The sequence below is a fragment of the Suncus etruscus genome, chromosome 19, assembly GCF_024139225.1.
Source record: "Suncus etruscus isolate mSunEtr1 chromosome 19, mSunEtr1.pri.cur, whole genome shotgun sequence".
In the NCBI taxonomy this organism is placed as follows: Eukaryota; Metazoa; Chordata; class Mammalia; order Eulipotyphla; family Soricidae; genus Suncus; species Suncus etruscus.
The window spans coordinates 13,194,757-13,219,176 of NC_064866.1; the positions used below are offsets into that span (position 1 = coordinate 13,194,757).

At 35.2% G+C, this 24,420-nt stretch overlaps 1 protein-coding gene and 1 non-coding gene across 2 annotated transcripts in view; one reads left to right on the plus strand and one right to left on the minus strand.

Annotated features, from left to right (window-relative positions):
• ABCD3 (ATP binding cassette subfamily D member 3) overlaps window positions 1-24,420 on the plus strand; it is a 544,096-nt gene that overhangs the window by 513,928 nt on the left and 5,748 nt on the right. Inside the window, exons 6-22 of the mRNA XM_049765701.1 lie at window positions 2,639-2,708; window positions 4,840-4,937; window positions 5,669-5,792; window positions 7,173-7,229; window positions 11,204-11,346; window positions 11,840-11,909; window positions 15,182-15,251; window positions 15,362-15,459; window positions 15,666-15,757; window positions 18,274-18,365; window positions 18,447-18,519; window positions 18,641-18,704; window positions 21,295-21,372; window positions 21,475-21,540; window positions 21,625-21,714; window positions 22,264-22,383; window positions 22,990-23,094. Coding sequence (XP_049621658.1) covers window positions 2,639-2,708; window positions 4,840-4,937; window positions 5,669-5,792; window positions 7,173-7,229; window positions 11,204-11,346; window positions 11,840-11,909; window positions 15,182-15,251; window positions 15,362-15,459; window positions 15,666-15,757; window positions 18,274-18,365; window positions 18,447-18,519; window positions 18,641-18,704; window positions 21,295-21,372; window positions 21,475-21,540; window positions 21,625-21,714; window positions 22,264-22,383; window positions 22,990-23,094 — 1,510 coding nt within the window. The remainder of the gene's footprint in view (window positions 1-2,638; window positions 2,709-4,839; window positions 4,938-5,668; window positions 5,793-7,172; window positions 7,230-11,203; window positions 11,347-11,839; window positions 11,910-15,181; window positions 15,252-15,361; window positions 15,460-15,665; window positions 15,758-18,273; window positions 18,366-18,446; window positions 18,520-18,640; window positions 18,705-21,294; window positions 21,373-21,474; window positions 21,541-21,624; window positions 21,715-22,263; window positions 22,384-22,989; window positions 23,095-24,420) is intronic.
• Window positions 6,185-6,312, minus strand: LOC125997811 (small nucleolar RNA SNORA51). Its single transcript, XR_007491827.1, has one exon. It is a non-coding gene; the product is annotated as a small nucleolar RNA SNORA51 (small nucleolar RNA).

Consider the following 24,420-nt stretch of genomic DNA (forward strand, 5'->3'; position numbering starts at 1 on the left):
GATAGATACTAATTTTTCTTAAAGACAATATCTAGGAGAAAATGCCTTGCTAAGAGAATATAATGTATATTTAGTTGATTATTATGTACAAAAGAAACCTTACGCTTATATGACTTAATTTTATTTTAATGGAGTGTAAATCTGTTGAGCCTATTATGGAGGGGTAGTCTTATTTTTGGAGGGGTAGTCTTATTTTTGTTTTTGGATCACACTTGGCTTTGCTCAGAAGTTATTCCTGTCTCTACACTCAGGAATTAACCAGTACTCCTGCCAGAGCACAGAGGAACATGTGGGATTCGAGGATAAAACCTGGATTGGCCATGTGCAAGGCAAACTACTCTCTACTATCACTGGCCCTGGGCACAGATTTTTAAAATTTGCTCATGAAATGTAGAAAAAAACTGACAATCTTTTAAAAAACTTAAAAAATATTTTTTTGATACATTTTAAATTTTTAGGAAAGTTGCAAAACTAATTCAAGGAAAGGAACTTCTTTATTCTTTTAACTTAGTTACTAATTATGAAATGATCACTTTAACTTTAGTAATTACTTTTAAGTTGCTACTGTGACAGCTTGTCAAATGAAAAGTTCCAAAATACTGTGAATGTAGAATATGGAATACTTTAAATAAGGAATTATCAGATTTTTCTAACCTGGTTGCTAAAGTCATAAATTAAATTTTTGTCTTTGCCTGTTCCTCTATTCCAAAGTAGGGCTACATTAATATATTTTTTGATAAAAGATTTCAGAGACTTCTCATTGTCTTTAATGTTCTTTATTTTATAATTTTTTTTTGTTTGCTTTTTTGGGTCATACCCAGCAGTGCTCAGGCACTAACTCCTGATTCTATGCTCAGAAATCGCCCCTGGCAGGCTTGGGGACCATATGGGATGCCTGGATTTGAACCACTGTCCTTCTGCATACAAGGCAAACGGCCCTATGGTTGTGCTATCTCTCTGGCTTCTGTTCTTCATTTAAATATCCTCTACATCCTTTGTGCCTATTGTTAATAGTGGTTAATCACTGGAGGATAGGCAAATCTTAGTAGGAAAGATATTAGTAGAAATCTTAATGGAGGGGCCGGAGAGATAGCATAGAGGAAAGGCGTTTGTTTGCCTTGCATGCAGAAGGACGATGGTTTGAATCCCACCATCCCTTATGGTCACCCCTGAGTGCTACCAAAGGAAAAAAAGAAATCTTCAAAGAAAAGATTCTACCTTCTTTAAGGTAGAAACCGCAGTATTTTCATGATATTTTGGGGAATTCTTTACACATTGCTGCCGCTATGTGTGACATAAAGAATTATTTTGATCGATTTAACTACAAACAGCATTTAAAAATGACCTGATTTTCTTTTATATTGATACTTACATGTTTTAGAAGTAACAATCAGCCCTATTATAAAATTAGGACTATTGTACTCTTTACTAATTATTACTTTTCTTTTTCAGTGGAATAGTAAGCAGAAATATGACTTTATTCAAGAAACCATTTTTTAAATTTATAGCTGCTACTCCAATGGTAAACCATTGCTGAATGTTAGCATGTGTTTTACCAAAGTTTCATGATTGCATGAGTTTCACAGCTTGGCACCACTGAAATACTTTGAATTTGGTTCAGACAGTTTTAATTTGAACCGCTAAACATGTTGTACTGCTGTAATTCTTTCTTGTTTCTTGATTCTTATAGTTATGAGCATTTTTGTATGATTCTATTTGACCTATTTTCTTGTTCAACCTTCATTATTAATTTTTTTAAAATCTAGAAGCAATAGCAAAATCAAACTGCTAATTTTCCTAAGTATCATTTCTTAAGAGATGTTCTTTGAATTCTTAAGTCAGAGAAAATATTTATTACACAGCTGTTAGAGATACTTGGAATGCATCTATTTAAATGCACATATTAAGAATTTTTGTGATGACCTTTAATAAAGACCAAAGACATTTTAACTTTGTATAACCCAGAATGTCTCACATCCACAGAACTTTGTCCACAGAACTTTTCTTTTCTTTTAAAAGACGGGGGAGTGGTACGTGTGCTCCCTGGCCCATATGTTGCAATTGCGTTCATGTGCGTTGCCAACCCATGAACATCATGTTCACACTTGCACTGTGGCACCAGCATCTCCTCTCTTGAGACGTGTAATTTCTTACTTTCATGCTAGAAGTATAATGGAGCACTTTCTGCCTTTGGAGAAGCCCAACTTTCTCTTGAGCAACTTGAGCAAATCTTTTTCTCTCCCCCTCTCCTCATCTCTCCCTCTTCTTCTCTCCCCACTTCCCCCTTCACTCTCCCTGCTCTTCTCTCAATAAAACCTAATTTTACTTAAAAAAAATAAAAGACCAGCAGGAACAGCTTAAGGTTTTCAAAAACAAAACAAAACAAAACAAAACAAAAAACAAGTAATTTTTCCCTAAGAAAAGAACTAGTTTGTTATATATTAAAGTGATCTCCAAAGCAAGCTATTTAAAATGATGAAATTTCAAAAGGTATTTTTAAGAAAATTTAGCATGTTTTTCTTCTTTATCGATTCTTTTGATTCAAAAGAAGTTGTTGAGTGACTTTTGAGTTTATGGAAGTTTTTTAGCGTAAATTTTGCTTCTGTGCAACTAATGCATTGCATGTGATGGTTTGCAGTGGTATCATTGGTCGTAGCAGGAAAGATTTCAAGAAATATTTATTCAACTTCATTGCTGCCATGCCTCTCGTAAGTGTAATTTTTAAAAATCTTTACGTAGAAAAAAATTTGCATGTTACTAAAATCTTTAAGGACTTTTTACTTAGTTTGTGAAAAATATGTAATACTTTTTATTTCAAAATTGGTTTTTTAATTTATGAATTATTCTTGTAAATCTTAATGCTTGAGATAAAAATGAAAGCTTATATTTGGTTCAGTTGAATTTATAGTATGTGTTTGTGGATGAAATGAAGAAATTTATGTTAGCATTTCTTGAATGGTTAGTAACATCCCACGATGGTTCCCTTATATGGGACCATCAAAAATACCTCTAGACTTTACCACATATTCTTAAATAGTTTTGATCCTGTGGAGCAAAAAAAATCACGGCTTGAGAACCAATGCTTTAGGCTTTAAACAGCTATAGTAACTTAAACTATTAGTGTAGTTAAAATTAAATTGAAATTTATTTTTTATTATTTTTTGGTTTTGGTTTTTGGGTCATACTCGGGAGCTGTCACGGGTTCCTCCTGGCTCTATGCTCAGAAATCGCTCCTGGCAGGCTCTGGGGACCACATGGTATGCCGGTATTCGAACTGCTGTCCTCCATGTTATCTCTCCAGCCCCCTAAATTGAAATTTATTAAAAAATAAAGGTTTTTAGGGGCCAGAGCAATAGCACAGCAGTAGGCCGTTTGCCTTGCATGTGGCCGACTGGGTCAGACTTGGGTTCATTCCCGGCAATCCCATATGTTCCCCCAGATGGTCCTCCAAGACTTCTAGGAGCAATTTCTGAGTGCAGAACCAAGGAGAAACTACTGAGCACCTTCCGAATGTGGTCCAAAAGCCAAAAAAAAAAAAAAAAAAAAAGGTTTTGGTGTAAAATTTAGGGGGGGGCATTGGTGGTGGGAGTGTTGCACTGGTGAATGAGGATATTCTTTTTATGACTGAAATCCAACTACAATCATTTTTATAATCACGGTGTTTAAAGATATTTAAAAATTTAAAGATAGAAGTACAGAAATTGAAAGAAAAAAAAATATATATATTTTTGGCGGGGGCTTACATCCGACAGCACTCACAGGTTATTCCTGGCTTTGCACTCAGAAATTACTACTGGCAGGAACTTGGGGGGTTGGGGGAGGGCATGTGGGATGCCAGGATTTAATTGTCCTGGATCTGGCACTATAAAGTTCTTAGTGCTTTTTGGAAACTTGATTCTTGTCTATGTTAGTACTATAAAGATTTTATGATTATTTTCTAAATATAGAGGCAAAAGGATAAACTTGATTGTAAAAAATTTCAGTTAGGAAATGTGGAATATATTTAGTTAATAGAGCTTATGTATGGGCATATTTAATTTTTAGACCTTTTAAAATAGAGATAACATAATATCAAAGACTGAAGAAAACTATTGTTTGTTTTTGTTTTTTGTGTTTTGGGTCATACCCGGCAGCCCTCAGGGCTTACTACTCGTGGCTCTGCACTCAGAAATCGCTCCTGGAAGGCTCAAGGGACCATATAGGGTCCTGGGAATCGAACCAGGCTTCATCCTGGGTTGGCCATGTGCAAGGCAAATGCCCTAGAAGCCTAGAAAACTTTTTAAAAAGAATTTTTATATAAATTGCGTTTATAACTTTGGAAGAATTATTTGGTGATGGGAAAGTAGTAAAGCTAAGTGTAGAAATGATCTGGAAAATGATATTAGTAAAATATTAGTATTCCAAACAACAAGTACAAATTTCCTATGTACATAATTCTGTTGTCTAGGATTATAGGAAATAGCAGATAGCAACATTAAGTGCTCAGACTCGTAAAATCAAGTTCTTTACACAGGATAGAAGGTGATAGATTTGGCCTTTTGTTTGCCCTCTCACCCCCCACACACAAACAAAAAAGAACAAAACCCAACCAAATGGTCTCATGATGATATTAACATACTCAAATTATGTTTCAAAGTAAAGTTTAACATGTCAGTGAAACACAACCAGTTTCTGTATTTGTTAAAGCATATTCTTTTGCATCTTTGCAAACTGAAGAAAAACAACTGGATCATATCAATTAGGACTGTCAATTATACAAATCATACTCTTTAGGGATATAAATTATAATTAATAAATAGGAGTGGCACAAAACAAATAATATGTGTTTGTTTGTTTTAGATCTCTCTGGTTAATAACTTCTTGAAGTTTGGGTTAAATGAGCTCAAACTATGCTTTCGAGTAAGACTGACTAAATACCTCTATGAGGAGTATCTCCAGTAAGTAATCCCATTTTTATATTAAAAACTCTCAAAGTGAAAGTGAATGTTTAGAAGTTATAGGAGTTGCACTATTTTTTTTTTGTTTGTTTTTTAAGCCACACCCATTTGATGCTCAGGGGTTACTTCTGGCTAAGCGCTCAAAAATCCCCCCTGGCTTGGGGGGAACCATATGGGACGCGGGGGGATCGAACCACAGTCCTTCCTTGGCTAGCGCTTGCGAGGCGACACCTTACCTCTAGAGCTATCTCGCCGGCCCCAGGAGTTGCACTATTTTTGAGGGAGTTGGGCCCATTCAATGTTCCTTGGCCAACTCAGCCTGTAGTTGAGTGTGAATGCTGTGCTGCTAGGGAATAATTGGGCAACCCTACTGGGACTCTGAGGCCCTCCAGCCATACCTCGTAGTGCCAGGTAACCAAGTAGGTTTAGTCTGTATACCACACATGCAATTTAACCTTTGTACTATCTATCCCTGAGTTCTCCTTTTATATTTGATGTGTTAATCAACAAAATTGTTCTTGGGTCTAGAATTAGAGAGAGAAAGCTATTTGAATTCTAGTACTGATTCTACTGGGAAGTCATTCTTTAAATGCAGTTATCTTTAAAATAAATTAGGATAGTCTTTAGGATGTTCTGCCTCCAGATTTTTATTTTTATAAATTTGCACTGTGTAGAATGATAACAATATTTTAAAAGTCACTTTCTTATTGCCTTTTTTTTTTTTTTTTTAGAGCTTTTACCTATTATAAAATGGGAAATCTGGACAATAGAATAGCTAATCCAGATCAGCTGCTTACACAAGATGTAGAAAAATTTTGTAACAGTGTTGTTGATCTATACTCAAACCTTAGTAAGGTAAGTTTCTGTTTTATTATTTGTTGACTTTAAGTCTTAAGTTTTATGGAATTGATTTGGGTTTCTTGGGAAATACATCAAAATATATCTAGCTGCTGCTGTTGTCTGAATAGTAATATATATATACATATATATTATTTCTTTTTCTTTATATATATATTTTTGTTTTGTTTTTGTTTTTATTTTGCCCCACACCTGGTGGCGCTCAGGGCTTACTCCTAGTTCTGTGCTCAGGAATCATTCCTGGTAGGACTTGGACTATATAGGTTATTGGGGATTAAACCTGGGTCAGTTACATACAAGGCAAGCATTCTTCCTGTTGTACTATTGTTCTAGCCCTTATTCTCAAATGTTAAATTGTATATCAAAAAAAAAATATATATATATATTTTTTTTGTCCCCCGATTCACAATACAGACCAGGCAAAGGGCCTTTGTTGAGGTGTATGTGGGGTGCATTTACTGTACCTCCTCTTTCTATACAGTCAGTGTAAAGAACACAGCCTGGGCCCGGAGAGATAGCACAGAGGCGTTTGCCTTGCAAGCAGCTGATCCAGGACCAAAGGTGGTTGGTTCGAATCCCGGTGTCCCATATGTTCCCCTGTGCCTGCCAGGAGCTGTTTCTGAGCAGACAGCCAGGAGTAACCCCTGAGCACTGCCGGGCGTGGCCCCCCAAAAAAAACCAAAAAAAAAAAAAAAGAACACAGCCTGTGGTAAGAATTGAGAGGCCTTATCTTTTTTTTTTATTTTTTTAAATATATATATATTAAATACATAATATGTATATTAAATACATGCAACATTCCCATGACCTGTCTAGAGTACAGGCTGGTGTGGGGTGGGGAAGAAGGACTCTTGGGATATTGGTCATGGGAAAATATCTTTTTTTAGATTCATAGATTGAGTAAGGTTATTTTGCATTTAAATTTGATTGTAGTCAGGTAACCTCCAATGTGATGATGTAATAATAGAATAAGATTATATTAAGAATAGGAAGATCCTCTCGTTTTACAGATGAAGATATATAAAATGAGAAAGGCTAATAATAGATTTGCTTTTATAACTCAGATTATTTTGGTTATTATCTGAAGTTGTCAAACCAAATCTTTTTTTGGTTTTGCAAGTTGGTTGATGAGAAATGGTTAAATGTCTTTTCCATTAGATGGATAGAAGATATTGACAGTTTATCTATATTTTTCTTTAAAAAATGCTGTCCTTTTATATATTTATTCATGTACTTCTACATACTTTTAGAGTACTGTAAATAGTTGGAAGTCTTATCTTGATAATCATGTGTTATGTATTGAATTGCATTTTATGGATATTAGCTATCAGTAAGCAAATTTGTTCTTTTTAATAACATTTGATATTTATTTTGCAGCCATTTTTAGACATTGCTTTGTATATCTTCAAATTAACAAGTGCAATAGGAGCTCAGGTGGGTTTACTTTTCTTTTTTTTAAATTGTTATCATACATTGTGGCTAGTTAAACATGTTTTTGCATGATGTGTGTTAGAAAGTTTTGTTATAGAATAATACGTTTTGGAGGTCTCTTTTTTTCTTAATTAAATTTTTGGTTTGTCTTGTTTTGGAGCCACATCTGTTTGTGTGTTCAAGGATCCCTCCTGGCAGGATTTTCACTTCACAATATAAATAGAATAATATTTTAGAGGTTTCTGTTTTGTAGTATTTTTAATTAATTTTTAGGGTGGCTTTGTTTTGTTTTGTTTTGAAGCCACCTTTGACTGTGTGCCAGGGGTCACTCCTAGCTAGGATTTTTTTCTGCATAGTATGATAGAATTATAGGGCAACACATTGGATACTAGAGATTGAATCTTTATTTAGTTGTGTGTAAGGCAAGAACCTTAACCTGCTGTACTGTCTCTGGCTCCTATTTATTTAAATTTTTTTTTTTTCTTTTAGACATCTTGATTTATACTACTGTTAATGGTAGAGCTTCTTGCTTAAATGATTTAAGCACCACTCTCTATAATACATTGCCTACCTGCTTCCTTCATCCACTGTTTCTGTGCCATTTATATCTTCAACCATTTTGACATAACAACCTCTCCAACCCAAGAACAAAGGATTTGTTTTCATTTTCTTGTGCTCTGTTTTATTTCCTTTAGAAGTATTTTATGGTTTTCTGTGTATAAGTCTTTTACCTGTTTTGTAAAGGTGATTTTTGGGTATTTGGTTTTCTGAGGCATGATTGTGAATGGGATTATTTTTTTCTTGTTTCATTATTTGTGTATATAAAAACCATGGGTGTCTGTGCACTGATTATGTAGCAGCCACTTCTTTAGAGTTTTAAAGTATTTTAATTTACCTTGAATCAAATACTTGGAAAAATTTGAGTACATTTTGAGTAAAATTTAAGAAAAGTGCTTTGATGCTAAACATGTATATACTCATTGATGCAAAATAATATCTGAGAAAAGTTTTGGATAAACCATTAGAAATGAAAATGAAATTTAAAATATTAGAAATACATTTAAATGACTGTAACAAAAGATAAAAATGCTATGATCATATCAGTTGGCTTAGAAAAGACTTGACCAGATTCAGTACTATTCATGTTAAAAATCCCCTCCCGAAAAAAACAAAACAACAACAACAGCAAAAAATATCCTCCCCAAAAACAGGGATAGGAAAAAAATAGCTCAAGATATTAATGGACATCTATAACAAACTCACAGCTACCACCATGCTCTATGGTGAAAACCTGAAGTCATTTCCTCTGCGATCAGACTCAAGGCAAGGAATTCCATTGTCATCACGCTTATTCAGTATAGTTTTGGAAGTCTTTACCCAGGAATTAGAAAAAAAAGATATCAAAGGGATCCAGATTGGAAATGAAGAAGTCAAACTATCACCATTTGCAGTCAACATGACAACTCTAAAAACCTTACCAAAGAGTATTATAAATAATAAACCAATATAGTAGGGTAGCAGGTTGCAAAATTAACTAATAAAAATTATTGGCATCTCTATACAAAACTAAAAGAAAACAAATTTAAGAAGAGCTGGTAGTACTGCAGAACTCTGTACTACCTTGCATGAGGCCATCCTGGATTCAATCCCCAACATTCCAGGAGGTCCCCTGAGCACTGCCAGTACTAAGTCCTGAGTTCAGAGCCAGGAGTAACCACTGAGATTCACCAGATGTGATAACAAAACAAAACAAATTAAAAATACCATCCTTTTCTAAATAGTACCCCCAAATATCAAATACCTAAGAATCAACAAGGGAGGTAAAAGATTTATACAATGAAAACTAAAAATCACTGCTAAGAAAAATAGAAAAAGACACCAGAAAATGGAAAGACATTGACTGTTAAATGCATTGGAAGAATCAACATTGTCACTGTGATATCCACCCAAAATATTATATTGATTTATAGAGTAACCCATTAAAATGTTAATGGCTTTTTCAAAGACTTGGAACAAAACTGTATTAACTTTTGTGTGGAACAGGAGCCAGAGTGATAACACAGTGGTAGAACATTTGACCCGGGATGGACTCGGGTTTGATCCCTGGCACCTCATATGGTCTCCCGAGCCTGCCAAGGAGTAACCCCTGAGTGCTGCCAGTTGTCGCCCAAAATCCCCCCAAAAAGTTGTGTGGAAACCTGAAATTTCCCAAATAGCCAAAGCAGTCCAAAGATAAAAACAAAGGTGTGAGGCATTACATTTTCCAGCTTTGAACTCTATTACAAACTAACAATTAAAAATGCTGCATGGGGGCCGAGAGATGGCATGGAAGTAAGGCATTTGTCTTTTATGCAGATGGTTGGTGGTTCAAATCCCAGCATCCCATATGGTCCCCTGTGCCTGTCAGGAGCAATTTCTGAGCATAGAGCCAGGAGGAACCCCTGAGCGCTGCCGGGTGTGACCAAAAAAAAAAAAAAAAAAAAGAGAAAGAAAAGAAAAATGCTGCATGGTACTGGAATAAAGGTCTATCTACAGATTAACAGAATTGAGAGTCTTTAGTTAAACCACCAGATTTATAGTCAAGGAACTGAGTATATATAAAGAGCAAAGAAAATTCAGTCATCAAATGGTTTGAGAAAACTGGATATCCACATGTAAAAATTGGAACCCTATCTCACACCATTAATTAAAGTAAACTCAAATGGATCGAAGACCTCAAAATTAGACCAGAATCCATAAAATACTTTAAAGAAAACACCTGCAGAACTCTCTGGAATTTGACTAGAGAGGTGTCTCTAATGGGATGTCCAGAGGCAGGGACAACAAAACAAACAAACAAACAAACAAAAAAGGCTCTTTCATCAAATTCAGAAGTCTGCGCAGCAAAAGAAACTCCAGCTATAATTAAAAGGACAACCTACTGGATGGGTGGGGATATTTTCACACAATACATTAGATAAAAAGGCTGATAACAAAAATTTGAATATAGAGCAGCTTCAAAACTGACAAGAAAAAAATCCTATGATCTCTTTAAAACTGGAGAAAGATGAACAAAGAGTTTCCAGAGAAGACTTATGAATGGCCAAGAGGCAATTGATAAAGAGATCATTATCACTAATGATCAGGGAAATTCAAATCGAAACAACACTGAGATATCATCTCATGTTGAGAATAACACATGCCAAAAAAGTAATGGAATCAGCCAGTATTGGCAGGGTTATCATGAGAAGGAAATTTTCACCTGCTGTTGTTGGGAATGTTGTCTGGTTTAGGCTCATAGAAAGCAATATATGGAGATCAATCTAAGAATTAGAGATAGAAAATCTGTATGACCCAGCAATACCATTCATTTCTTGAAATCTATGACCAAAGCATAAAAACATTAATTTGAAAGGAGATATGCAACCTATATTTATTGTTGTATTTAATACAATAGCCAAAATATGGAAATAACCCAAATGTCTAATTACAGATGAATTGATTAAGAAATGTACTTACATATACACAATGGAATGCTATGTGGCTCTTAAAAAGAACAATTGTCCAATTTCCCACATGACTGAAATGTATAGTACTTATTTGGAAACAGTATCTTGAATTCCTGAGACTGACAGCCTTAGAGAAACAAATTTAATCTGCGAAGTAACATTCAATAATTAGGGAAAAAAGGGGTCTGAGTGATTGTGGATTCTTAAGGTAATACTAGATATCCAGAAGAATTTTAGGCATCACAATATGAGGAATACAGTTAGGAATATTTAGGTGAGCAAATTAAAAGAACAAAGGGATGAGCTAGAGGTTGAAGAATAAGGAGACTTAGGGGCCCAGTGTATATATTTTAGAGAAGAGATACAGTAAAATTAATCAAAAGAACATCTCTCCAAGTCACTGGAATTCATAATAGAAGTTGTGTGTGTTATATCTGGTGAATGCATTATTATTCTTAAAATTATTTTTTTCTTTCCCTATAATAATAGGGCCCAACAAGTATGATGGCATATTTGGTAATATCTGGGTTATTTCTGACTCGACTTAGAAGACCTATTGGTAAAATGACAATAACTGAGCAGAAGTATGAAGGAGAATATAGATATGTCAATTCCCGGCTCATCACAAATAGGTAAACAGAAATGTATTAAGTCTGTTAGGTTGTACTAAAAAAAGTCTTCTAAAACTGTCACTGAAATTGTGTTTGTGTTTTTTTTAAGTCTTAAAAATGTGCGTTATGAAGGATAACAGATTTATAGAATGCAGTAATTTATATTTTGAATCTTTTTTAAGCTCTGTACTTTTCTTGATTATTTTCTATTTGAAATTAAGCACAGTTTAAGTGCACCCATATTCACTTAAAAGACAACTCATGCTATTTTTCAGTTTATCCATCAATATTGTTTTGAGACAATATTTGGTATTGCTTCAGTATCCTAGTCTTATTGTAGTAGACCTTGAGCCAGGACTAGGGTTTCAAGTTTAGATCATGGCTTGAGTTAGATCTGATAAGCATTATTTAGAAAATGTTTATTTAAATATAATTATACAATCATCAGGTATTATATTTGAGTTATTTTTAGTCATAATAATGTTAAAATTAATTGCTAAATTTTTTTTAATAGTGAAGAAATTGCTTTTTACAATGGGAATAAAAGAGAAAAACTGACTATCCACTCAGTCTTCAGAAAACTGGTAAGCTAAAATGGTTGAAACTCACATATTTATGGGGAAAAAATAAGTGGGTCTTTGTCAAGATACATAGATATATCTATAATACCAGTTAAAAATCTTGTATAGCCCTGATTCATTGTCACTATGGAGATTTTTTGGGGGGGGGGGCCCACACCTGGGGTTACTCCTGGCTCTACACTCAGAATTCACTCCTGGCAGGCTCGGGAGGGCCATATGAGATGCTGGGATTCAAACCACTGTCCTTCTGCATGTAAGGCAAACAAAAACAAACTCCCTACCTCCAAGCTATCTCTCCGGCCCCCTCATTGTCACTATGTACCTTAAATATTAATGTGAAAGATTCGTAATTGACTTTGGTCACAATAAAAATGATTAAAAATCTTTGTATAAATGAAGATATCTATATTTGTATTTATTTTATTTTTTAACAAATACTATTATTTTAATAAATAATATTTATTTTTATTTTTATTTATTTATTTATTTATTTATTTATTTATTTATTTATTTATTTATTTTTGTGGTTTTTGGGTCACATCCGGCAGTGCTCAGGGGTTATTCCTGGCTCCAGGCTCAGAAATTGCTCCTGGCAGGCACGGGGGACCATATGGGACGCCGGGATTCGAACCGATGACCTGCATGAAAGGCAAATGCCTTACCTCCATGCTATCTCTCCGGCCCCTTATTTTTAATTTTTTAACAACTTATATTAAGCTGTTTAATATAAGAATGGGTTTGATTTATTAAAAAATAATTGTCATTGAATTTTTATAGAAGTTACTTCTTGGGTACCTGTGATAACAAGACTTGTTATTTTGTAGCCATAGTGCATAAATAAAGAAATTATTTAAAAAAAAACCCAAAAACTTATTATCACTTGTTTTGCTTAAATATAAGATGGGCAAGGCTCTCTCATCACTCAGGTGTACATAATATTTAACATGTATATTCTTGCTCACTTTAGAGTTGCTAGTTATCAGTTGCAACAAAGAAAGAGTTGTAGCATTTTGATGAATTTCATTTGTGATACACTGCTACATAATGTCAGAAATAACATATTTTTATGAAAGTGAAAATGAAAGTTTTAAGTAATTTTGTTCAATCTGAGAAGATCATTTTTTTTAGTGGATATTCAAATGATTTGTTTCAGAGTTTGAGTCTTAATGATTAATATCCCTATAAAAAGAATTTTCTCCTGTAGTATTCAGAAAAATACCGTGAACATTATTATTTAGAATGGGCTCAGCAAATTTTTTCTGTCTTCTGGTTTATTTTAATTATTTACATCTCATTAAAAGTCCCCATATATGGGCCGGAGAGATAGCATGGAGGTAAAGCGTTTGCCTTTCATGCAGGAGGTCATCGGTTCGAATCCCGGCGTCCCATATAGTCCCCCGTGCCTGCCAGGAGCAATTTCTGAGCCTGGAGCCAGGAATAACCCCTGAGCACTGCCTGGTGTGACCCAAAAACCAAAAAAAAAAAAAAAAAAAAAAGTCCCCATATATGCAAATGTGCAAACTATACACATAACACTTGCATAAGACACAAATAAATGGGTGTAGTTATGGGATACTATACAGCTCAGGCTGAATTTGGAGTGCAGGGCATCTTTTATTTCTTTTTTTTCCATCACTTTTTTTGTGGAAATGTAGTTTTTATTTTTTTTACCACTTGGATAATTTGAACTTAATATTGTTTATTATTCATGTAAAAGATAATGAATGTCATTTAGGTATCTATGCTTGTTCTAAGCAGTAGGGATAACAGTGGTGAACATGATAGATAAAATCCTGCCTTGAAGGATCTTATGTTTTAATGGAAGTTTGTGAAACTAAATATAATATACATGTATATATTAGAATGCATATATTTGAGATGACTTAAAAAAGTTAAAATTATCATTTAAGAGTTTCAGAAATTTGATTTTTGCCTTATATTAACATTATATTACTTAACTTTGAGCATTCTCTTGGATGAATGCTTTAAGGTAATTTAGCAAGGAACTGCAGTTTACTAGCTCACTGTAGATTTTCCTTTAGAATTCAGCCTCAAACCTAACATTCCTGAGGTCTTTGCCTTCTCTAATTGGTCTATCTGAAATGGCCTCCACCTGTTACTCCTGGTTTTAGTTATCTAATTCTTTAATAGCATGAAACATAACCTGTATTATCTTATTTGAGTCCTTTATTAGAATATAAATTCTGATCTCAGAGACCTTGTCCATCCAACGTTGAATATGGAATCTGAAATAGGACCTTCATTACGTTCTTTTGCAAAAGGTGACTGAGAGTCATCTATCCTATAATCAGGAAACCCATAGTTTAGTTTACATTTTATATGTAAATGACTGGATATTTTTATATTAAATAGAAATGAATTGAAGAATGAGTGGTTCAGCATCATGTCACAGTAAATAAGTAGATGGGGTAAAATGGTAGAAAATGATGAAGGCTCTTAATGGACTATTTTACCTAGTTTTGCAATGATTCTTTCTTGAGACGTTTAATCAGAAATCCATGTCAACTGGAAGTATTTATTACAAAATATAAATATGTAGAAGACAGTATTTCTGGTAGAGGGAATAGCAAGCGGAAAGTTTAAGGCAGGAACATATTTGAGAAACTGGTATTTCTGAAACAGTGTTTCTGAGCAAATTAGAAGCAGATGAGTTTTATGATAAAGCTCACAAAAAGAGCCTTGACTGATCTGACAGATGAAAATTACACTAAAAATAAAATAATTTTTAGACTTGTAATTTTGAATGACTACACATGTTTTGATTAAGCTGACTCGTAAGATTCAGGTTGCCTGGTGCTGATTTATATTAGCACTCTGTTCAGATTGAGAATAATATTTGAACTCAAATGTAGTGTTCAGATTGTATTTCCAAGAGAAAGCACGAGTGATGGGATCTGAATTAGCTCATCCTTCCTTCTGATCTTCATGTTTTGAGTATTGATCAGTTTTAGTATTTATATATATGACAATATTGTAATACATTATCACACACAGAGGACACCGCATTGATTTTAATTTTTTATTTTAATTTTTAATGTTATTCTCTTTGCATAAAATGGTCTCATGAACTATTTAATATCTACTCTTTGGTCATTGTGTTCAGTGAAATAGGAAGTTCAGAACCACCGGCTCATAAACATTCATTAAATAATGATTGGATAAATAAATTTCAGTTTCTTTTATCTCAATTGTAGAATCTATTTTTTTTTAATACAGTTAGAAAAAATGTCTTTTTTCTTCTTGCTTTCTGCCAGGTGGAGCACCTACATAATTTCATTTTGTTTCGGTTCTCTATGGGCTTCGTTGACAGCATAATCGCCAAATGTAGGTGACATTTGTGGGAAATTGTGAAGTATATAATTCTTATTAATATAAAGGTTTAATCAATATTTAATATAATATACATCTTACAAACTTTGCTTGTTTCATTTCAGATTTTGCCACTGTTGTTGGTTATCTCGTTGTCAGTCGTCCTTTCCTAGATCTGTCTCATCCTCGCCATCTCAAGAGTACGCATGCAGAACTTCTGGAGGTAAAGTAGTACACTAAAAATAGCAATACGATGAAAATCTAAACACATTGAAATTTCAGATAGCAATACATTGAAAAAAGAAGTAGTACACTAATAATAGCAATACACTGAAAATTTAAGTAGCAGTACATTAAAAAAAAGTAAAAAAAGCCTAGATTTTAATTTCAGAAATGTACATTAAAGCTAACATTTATTTCTGTTTGTAGGATTACTACCAAAGTGGGAGAATGCTTTTGCGAATGTCTCAAGCTTTGGGTCGAATAGTTTTGGCTGGCCGAGAAATGACTAGATTGGCTGGGTAAGAGTTCTAATAATGCCCAGCTATAGAAAATAAGTTTTTAAAAATTATATTCTCTTTTATGATGTAACCCAGTTGAGTTTAAGTTTAAGGGCTAGTAAATTCCTATTTTCTACTCCTTGTAGCTATTTTTGATAGAAAATTTAAGATTTTGCTCTGAAAATAAATTTTTTATGTTTCCTTATAGTAGCTATTTTGAGCTAGATTTTCATACTGTCTTCTCTTTGGATTAGTGTTCAGTTAAGTGGGGGGACTTGAATCATGGTAGTATTTCCTTAATCCACAGAAAATTAAGTTTTAACGAATAGAATTTTCTCACTTGGAATCTTTTGTCTTTTAGATTCACTTTTTGTTTTTTTGTTTTTTGGGCCACACCCAATGACTCTCAAGGGTTACTCCTGGCTTGGGGACCATATGGGATGCCAGGGGTTTGGGGGATTAAACTGTCGTCTGTCTTAGGTTAGCACGTGCAAAGCAAGCGCCCTAGCGCTTGCGCCACCACTCCAGCCCCTAGGTATACTTATTTTTTTTTTTTTATCTTTGATATTGGAAGACTAGCAGAACAAATAAACAACAATGAAGCTTATTTTATTTATATTTTGTATTTAGGAACCATGATTTGCAATGCTGTTAATAGAGATTCAGACACACAGTATTCATTTAGACTTTGAACCCATCACCAATTGTCAGTGTCCCTGCACTATTGTCTCTGGTTTCCTTCCACTCCATCTCCCTAACAATCTCATTTTAAAAGTTTAGTTCTTGTAATATGGAACACATGTTTACAATAGTGTTGACTCAGAGTTTGATGTGTACTTATACCTTATCGCTATACTCCAAAGAACTCAAGCCTCTGATCATTTTTCCTAAGTTTACTTCCTCCTTCTCCGCCACCATACCCCTTCTAGTATGCTCTTATTTCTTTATAAGAGCCAAGGGTTTGCCTACATTGATTGAAGTTGATTTTAATGCCAAGAAATGAAAAGTTATTTTGTAAAAATATGATCATTTAGTCTAGTAAAATTTGTTCTCATACCATAAAATAGTATGGTATAATATAAAGGGCATGTTATAGTGCATAAAATATGGTGCAGAAAACCACTATGATATGAGATGGAAAACTAGCTCAGCCCATGCTTTGCATGTAAGAAGCCCAAGTTTGATCCTGAGCACTACCAGGATGGTCCCCCAAACAAAACAGGAACACTAATGTAAAAAAGCTCTAGAAGAAATAGGACTTCAGATTTTCCCAGACTTGTGATTGATTTATAGACTTCACTTTAATCCTTCTCTCATGAAGAAGTTTATGTCTTTATAACAATATGTGCTACTAAGAATCAATTTTCTCTTCAGAATGCTGACATTTTTCATATTAATAAACTTTTCTCATGTCTTTATAGATGATAGAACACTTCTGTTCCTTTATTAGTCTTTTCTTGTTATTCACCAAAACCTTGCTTTCTTTAGATAAATCTATTTATTTATTGTGGTGCCAAGGATCCAGCCACATTCCTAGTTGTCTCATTAATCAGAGTGCTTCCTCTTTGACAGTGTCATTCTTATGTACATTTCAACCTTTTTGGTGGTTTTTATTTATGATAATTTAAGAACACTTAATTTTTTCAGCTTTTCATTGCAAGAAAAAGAATCTCCAATTTCTTCTACTTTACAAGGAAGTAGCATGCATGTGGCATACCGAGGAAAAATTCCTTCCTCAGATAAAGACCAGTTTTATACCCGACTTTATAGCTCATTCCATACTTCCTGGGTCTAGGAATGCACCGAAACTCATACTTGTTTCTTAAAATTTTAGAGATTAGACAGTTCTCTTGACTTAACAGTGAGGTATCTGTTCTTATAGAATGCTTTAAAACTTCATATAGCACAGCGATAGGGCATTTGTCTTGCATGCAGACAGATGGTCCAGGATAGACCCAGGTTCAATCCCCCAGCATCCCATATGGTCCCTTGAGCCTGCCAGGAGCGATTTCTGAGTGCCCAGCCAAGAGTAACCCCTGAGTGCCGCTGGGTGTGGCCCAAAAACAAAACACACACAAAAAAACTTAACTTATCCTCTTGATCTTGCTTTCCTACTTAAACATTAAAAATATGTGTGCTACCACTCATATGTAAGTTGATGAGACTTCTGTTTTTAGGGGGAGGATCTTGTAAGCATTGTTCGGGGGTTCCAGGACCACCCCCTGCTTACTTAACTTGGATATATGGGTCCAGGAGTTTGGGGCACCACTCAGGATCACAGCTAGTGAAGCTCGGGAGGTACCATATTGTGTCAGAGATCAACTCAGGGTGTGCATGGCAGCCCTCTTAGTTTCTCCCTATAGTTAGATATCTTTTAGACTATTTTTTTGTAAACTGTTTTGGAAATACCGTCGTGTATAGACTAAATTATATAAACTTATATAGGATAATATGTCTGTTACATTAATAAAATACTAAAAAGCTTCTACTATAGCCTTTGGTGTTTTGGTTATTGTTTCCTTTTTTTTCCATTTCAGCTTCACTGCTAGGATTACAGAATTAATGCAAGTACTGAAGGATTTAAATCATGGCAAATATGAACGCACAATGGTTTCACAACATGAAAAAGGTAAATATGAATGTGCTGGGTCACATGGTTCAAATTTTCACTGACATCATATGGTATTTTAGTACATATTTTCTATTCAAGGTATTGAAGACCCACAGAGTATTCCCTTGAAACCTGGTGCTGGAGAAATCATTAATACAGATAACATCATAAAGTATGTATCGGATAAGGTATTATTTTAGCTCTATATACATGTAAAAACTGTATATTAGCCTTTCTCTTCAACCTCTGTTTCTTTGGTTTTAATGTATTGTTTTTATTAACTTTATCTGTAGGTTTGATCATGTTCCTTTAGCAACACCAAATGGGGATGTCTTGATCCGGGACCTTAATTTTGAAGTAAGTGTGTGTTTTTTTTTAAGTGAGTTCTTAATAATTCTAGGAAATCTTAAATCATCTTCAGATGTCAGATTAAAAACTTTTAAAAATATTTAAGATAGGGGCCAGAGCAGTGGCACAGTGGTAGGGCATTTGCCCTGCACACAGCCGATCTAGCACGGTCCATGGTTCAATCCCATGGCTTCTCATATGGTCCCCAAGCCAGGAGTGATTTCTGACGACAGAGCCAGTGTCACTGGGTGTGGCCCCAAAAAACAAAAACTATATATATATATATATATTTAAGATAATTTTGGAGGGGTTGAGGACCCACATGTAGTGGTGCTCAGGGCTCATTCCTGGCAGACTCAGGGACCATATGGGATAGTAGGGAATCAAATCCAGGTGCAAGGCAGTCACTCTACCTTTTGTACTATCACTTTGACTCCCAAGGTTTTTATTTGTTTGTTTGTTTGTTTGTTTGGGGGGGGGTTTGAGCACACAGAAATCACTCTGGCAGATTCTGGGAACCATATGGGATACTGGGGATCGAACCTGGGTCAGCCACATACAAGGCAAATGCCCTATCCACTGTGCTTTTGCTCTGGCCCCACCTAAGATAATTTTTTTATGACTTGGTCTCTGAATTTAAAACATAGAGTTAAGAAGTATGGTTTTAGAGAAGGGCAGGGCGCAGTGAGGTCCCCAACACTGCAAAAAATAAGAAGTTTTACAAAACCTGGGCAGAACTGCCAGTATGGCTGATAGGGTTCTTGCCTTGCATGTGGCCAGCTCAGATTTAATCCCTGGTGTCCTGTATGGTCTTCTGAGCCTACCTGGCATGATTCCTGAGTGCAGAGCCAGGAGTGACCCTTGGGCATTACCAGGTGTGGCCCAAAAGTAAACCCAGTCCCCAATTTTTTTTAAAAAAACAGTCTATTTTTTGTAATGGACAGACTTTAGATTCAATGTTGACTGTCAAAAATCTTTTGGAAATAAAGTTTGCTGTGAAAGCCATAGTAGAGTAAATTGGTATCTTCATTGTAGAATGAATCTTTGAATATACAGAGTTTTTGTTTAAGAAATTTTTTTTTTATTTTTTGGTTTTTGGGTCACATCTGGCAGCGCTCAGGGGTTACTCCTGGCTCTATGCTCAGAAATTGCTCCTGGCAGGCTCGGGGGACCATGTGGGATGCTGGCATTCAAACCGCCACCTCCTTCTGAATGCAAGGAAAATGCTCTACCTCCATGCTATCTCTCAAGCTCCTTTCGTTTAAATTTTAAAATTGGTACTTTCAATGGTGGTATAGGAACTGTTTCTATAAATGGCTCTGCAATAACAAATGTATTGCAGACAGTTTAAAAAAATACTGGGAATCTGAATATATTCATCTAAAAGAATATTTGCTGTGTTTTAAAATAAAAACAGATTGTAGAAATTATATATTTATTGTGATTTTATTTTTCTGGAAGGGGGGACTCCTAAGCTGGGCTCAGGAGAATTCGGGGACAGCTCTTGGTATTCTGGTTGCGATGGCCTCAGTATTCACTGCTCTGACCAGTGATGTGGGGGCACCCGGGGCTACCCTTTGGTGGGGGCCATCAGAGCCATTCCCTATAGTACTCAGGAACTACCAAAGATAGCTTCCACTAATCCTGAGAATACAATGATGTGTTGGCAAGTAAATCTATGCAAAGCAAATGAAGTCAAAGCTTGATTTAATAATAATAAAAAAGACTATATGCACGTTGTAAGAATTACAAAGTGTTGTAAGCTTTAGCTTTTTCAATACACAATGAGTGTTCTTTTAATCAGTCATTAAAAAAAAAAAAACAGTAGCTGAGTAAATACCGAAAGCAAAAGTTGCTTCAACTATGCTCTGCACTTCTACCTAATATTGCATTCATTGGAAAACTGACTTATGACTGGCAAAGAGTACTAATTCTTTAAGGAAATGTTCGTTCAGTAGTGGCTGTGAACTTCAAGATATGAAATGAGTAAGTTCTGGATTTAATGCTCAGCATAGTAATTACGGTTAATAATAGTGTGTTGTATACCGAAAGTGCAAATGAAGGGGATCTTCTGTGTTCCCAGCACAAAGTAGAAATGGAAATCTTGTGATCTGATCTGAGTGGTAGCTAATGCCATGGTTGCATCAATTTGCAGTGTGTATCAAATCAACATATAATCTGAGGGCCAGGAAAATGCCTCTACTGACTGGAAGTGCATGCTTTGCACATAGGAACTTTGGGTTTGTGTCCTTTACCTCATCATCCCTTTATCACTTGATCACCACTGGGTATTGTTCTGTACACTTCTCCCAAGACATTGTCATTGCCAACACAAACTTGAACAGTGTTATATGTCATTTGCATCTCAGTATAGTTGAAAAAATTAAAATAAAAAATGTTGGGGCTGGAGTGATAGCACATTAGTAAGGCGTGCCTTGCATGCCACTGACCCAGAACGGACTTGGGTTCTATCCTTACATCCCATATGATCCCCTGACCCAGGAGCGATTTCTGAGTGCCTCTAGGTGTGCCCCCCAAAACAAAAGAAAAAATATTTTAATAAGTCAGGTAAATAATTCAGAGACTAATTTTCTTTCAGGTTCGATCTGGGGCCAATGTTTTAATTTGTGGTCCAAATGGCTGTGGGAAGAGCTCACTTTTCCGTGTTCTTGGTGAAGTAAGTACAAATAGACATCAAATTTGCAGTCTTATTTTTACATACCATCTAGCACAATGTGAAATTTATAACTGGTCCTCTCCACTCCCCTTTTCTTTATAGTTATGGCCTCTTTTTGGAGGACGTCTGACTAAACCAGAGAGAGGGAAGTTATTTTATGTTCCTCAGGTAAGACCTTGGGTGACTTTATCATTATTTTACGAATTAAAAAAAAAATTCAATGCTTATATTGTTTTATCTTACTGTTGCCAGAGACCTTATATGACACTGGGGACGCTTCGAGACCAAGTGATATATCCAGATGGAAGAGAAGATCAGAAAAAGAAGGGGATATCTGATCTAGTAAGGGAATATTTATATGTTGACCTCCTACATGAGAATATTCTATTTTAGATTCTTCATCTTAGATCATCACTCTAGTATGCTTTCCAAGCCTTGTTAGAAATTATAACTTTCTACATGGATCTAAGAGATTTACTACTGGGGCTGGAGAGATTACTCAAAAGATTATTTTCTCATTACCCTCATCCTTTAAGTGTTTAGAATAGAATTAATCTTTATATGACTAGACATATTTTGTCCAGATTAATAAAGATGGAAACGGGCTGGAAGATAACTCAAAAGATGGAGTGCATGTTTTGCATACCGAAGCCCTTCTGTAAATCTCTGGCACCATCTGGTCCCTAAGCACTATTAGGTATATCCCCTTTCTCCCCTCTCCCAGTTGAGTAGAAACTAAAGGATTCAGCATATCTTTATGTCTATACCTCGTTGTTTGTGAAAGTGACATGTCTTCCTCATGCTGACAGTAGAATTATGGTGATTCTAGTTTTAAAAATAAGATGAACATTGGTATCGAAAATACTTAATCTTTAATTATTTTGTCTAAAGGTTCTGAAGGAATACTTAGACAATGTCCAATTGGGCCATATTCTTGAACGCGAAGGAGGCTGGGATAGTGTTCAAGATTGGATGGATGTCCTCAGTGGTGGAGAGAAACAAAGAATGGCAGTAAGTATGCTTAGTAGTCTTTGCATAAAGTTATACTTGGTGTCCATCTGTTTTGATTAAAGCAGTTTTAAACATAAGTATGTATTAAACATACTTTCTAAAAGTATAGAGCATGAGCAAAACTCCTTACTAGATATGTCACTTTCATAACATTTGTTTTGCTTTCGGGCCACACCTGCTCCTGGCTCTGCACTCAGGGATCACCTCTGGTGAGGCTCTGGGGACCAGAGCTGGTGTCTGAGATCAAAGCCAAGTCAGTTGTATATGAATCAAGCACCTTATCCACTGTGCAGTCACTCTGGCACCAAATCATTAGTTTAAAATCCAGCTTTATTTCACATCAGTCTTAAAAGTTTTGTTTAACTCAGCAGTATTTTCGATGTGTTACATTTTTCCCATTGCCTAGTACACTGAAAATGTGAAAATAACTAGGCTTTATTAAAAATATATTTTCTATTTCTAGGAAGTAGATTTTTTTTTTGACAAATTAGAATCCTTTTTATATTTGCTTTATAAGACTATAAGTGTATACTGAAAGTGTATCTTTTTACTTATGAATCTTTGGCCTTCATGTGATTAAACAGAATCTTGCATTCTTTTATTCAGATGGCAAGATTATTTTATCATAAACCTCAGTTTGCTATTCTGGATGAATGTACGAGTGCCGTGAGTGTGGATGTGGAAGGCTACATTTACGATCATTGTCGAAAGGTAAGAGCTTCTCATTGTGAGTCCCAAGTCCCCTGGGCTTTATCCTGTTTCCAGCCAATTAGCTATCCAAGTAGATTTCAGGCTTCTAAGTAACACAGATGGAAATAAAGAACACTTCTCCATTGACAACTTGCATCCTTTATTGAGTGCTATATTAATGTGGATTGGAAGATAGGTAAACTTAATAGCTCTAAATCTCCTAACAATTTAAATGAAAATTTCAAAATGTTTGAGACCCTCAAACACCTTCAAAAGGTTTTTTGACCTCCAGTTTCTGTTATCTGTAGGATAAGAATAGGTCATGCTTTATTGACATGCATAAAATATGTAGCATTTCCTGTTTTGTTGATGCTGTAAATTCAGTCTTAGCTGGCAAGTTAGTAGCTAGTCCCAAGGATGGAGTGCTACACATGCCTTGTGGAGCTGAGAATTATGTAGGTTCACACTGGGCAGTGCTCAGTGTTCTTTAGGACTGCATCCAGTTGATGGCTTGGGGAACCATGTGGTGTCAGCGATCATATTAGAGACTTCCTGTACTATTTCTCCAGCCCTAAAGTTAAATTTTTTAAAAGTTATTAGTTATGGCTATTGAAATGTACAGTTTGTAGTTGTAGCATCTATTCAAAGAACAGCAGATCTTATAAATTAAAAATTACGTCTTAAATACTACTACTCTGAAGTCATTAAATATCAACTGAAATATAATCATTAAACATGGGATTTAAATTTTCTAATAGAAATGATCTAGAATGTACATAAACTAATTATAAAAGAATATTTCAGGGGAACAGAGCAATAATATCGCAGGTAGGAAACTTATCTTGTCTATCCGAAGAGCCTCATGATTCCCTGAGCCCGCTAGGAGAGATCCCTGAGAGCAGACAGAAGTAACCCCTAAGCACTGCCATGTATGGCCTAAAAACACATACACACACACACACACACACACACACACACACACACACACAAACATGCAAACATGCACGCATGCACACACACTAGGTTTTTTTTATTAATAATTTAAGAACCATGATTACAAACATATAGGGGTGATCCCTGAGAACAGAGACAGAAGTAACCTCTAAGCACTGCCATGTATGGCCCGAAAACAACCACACACACACACACACACACACACACACACACACACACACACACGAACATGCACGCACGCACACACTAATTTTTTTAATAATTTAAGAAACATGGTTACAAACATCTTCATAATTGGATTTCAGCCATAAAATGCACACACACACACCCTTCACCAGTCTACTTTCCAGCCATCAATGTCCCCCATTTTTCTTCTCCCCCATCCCCTGCCTG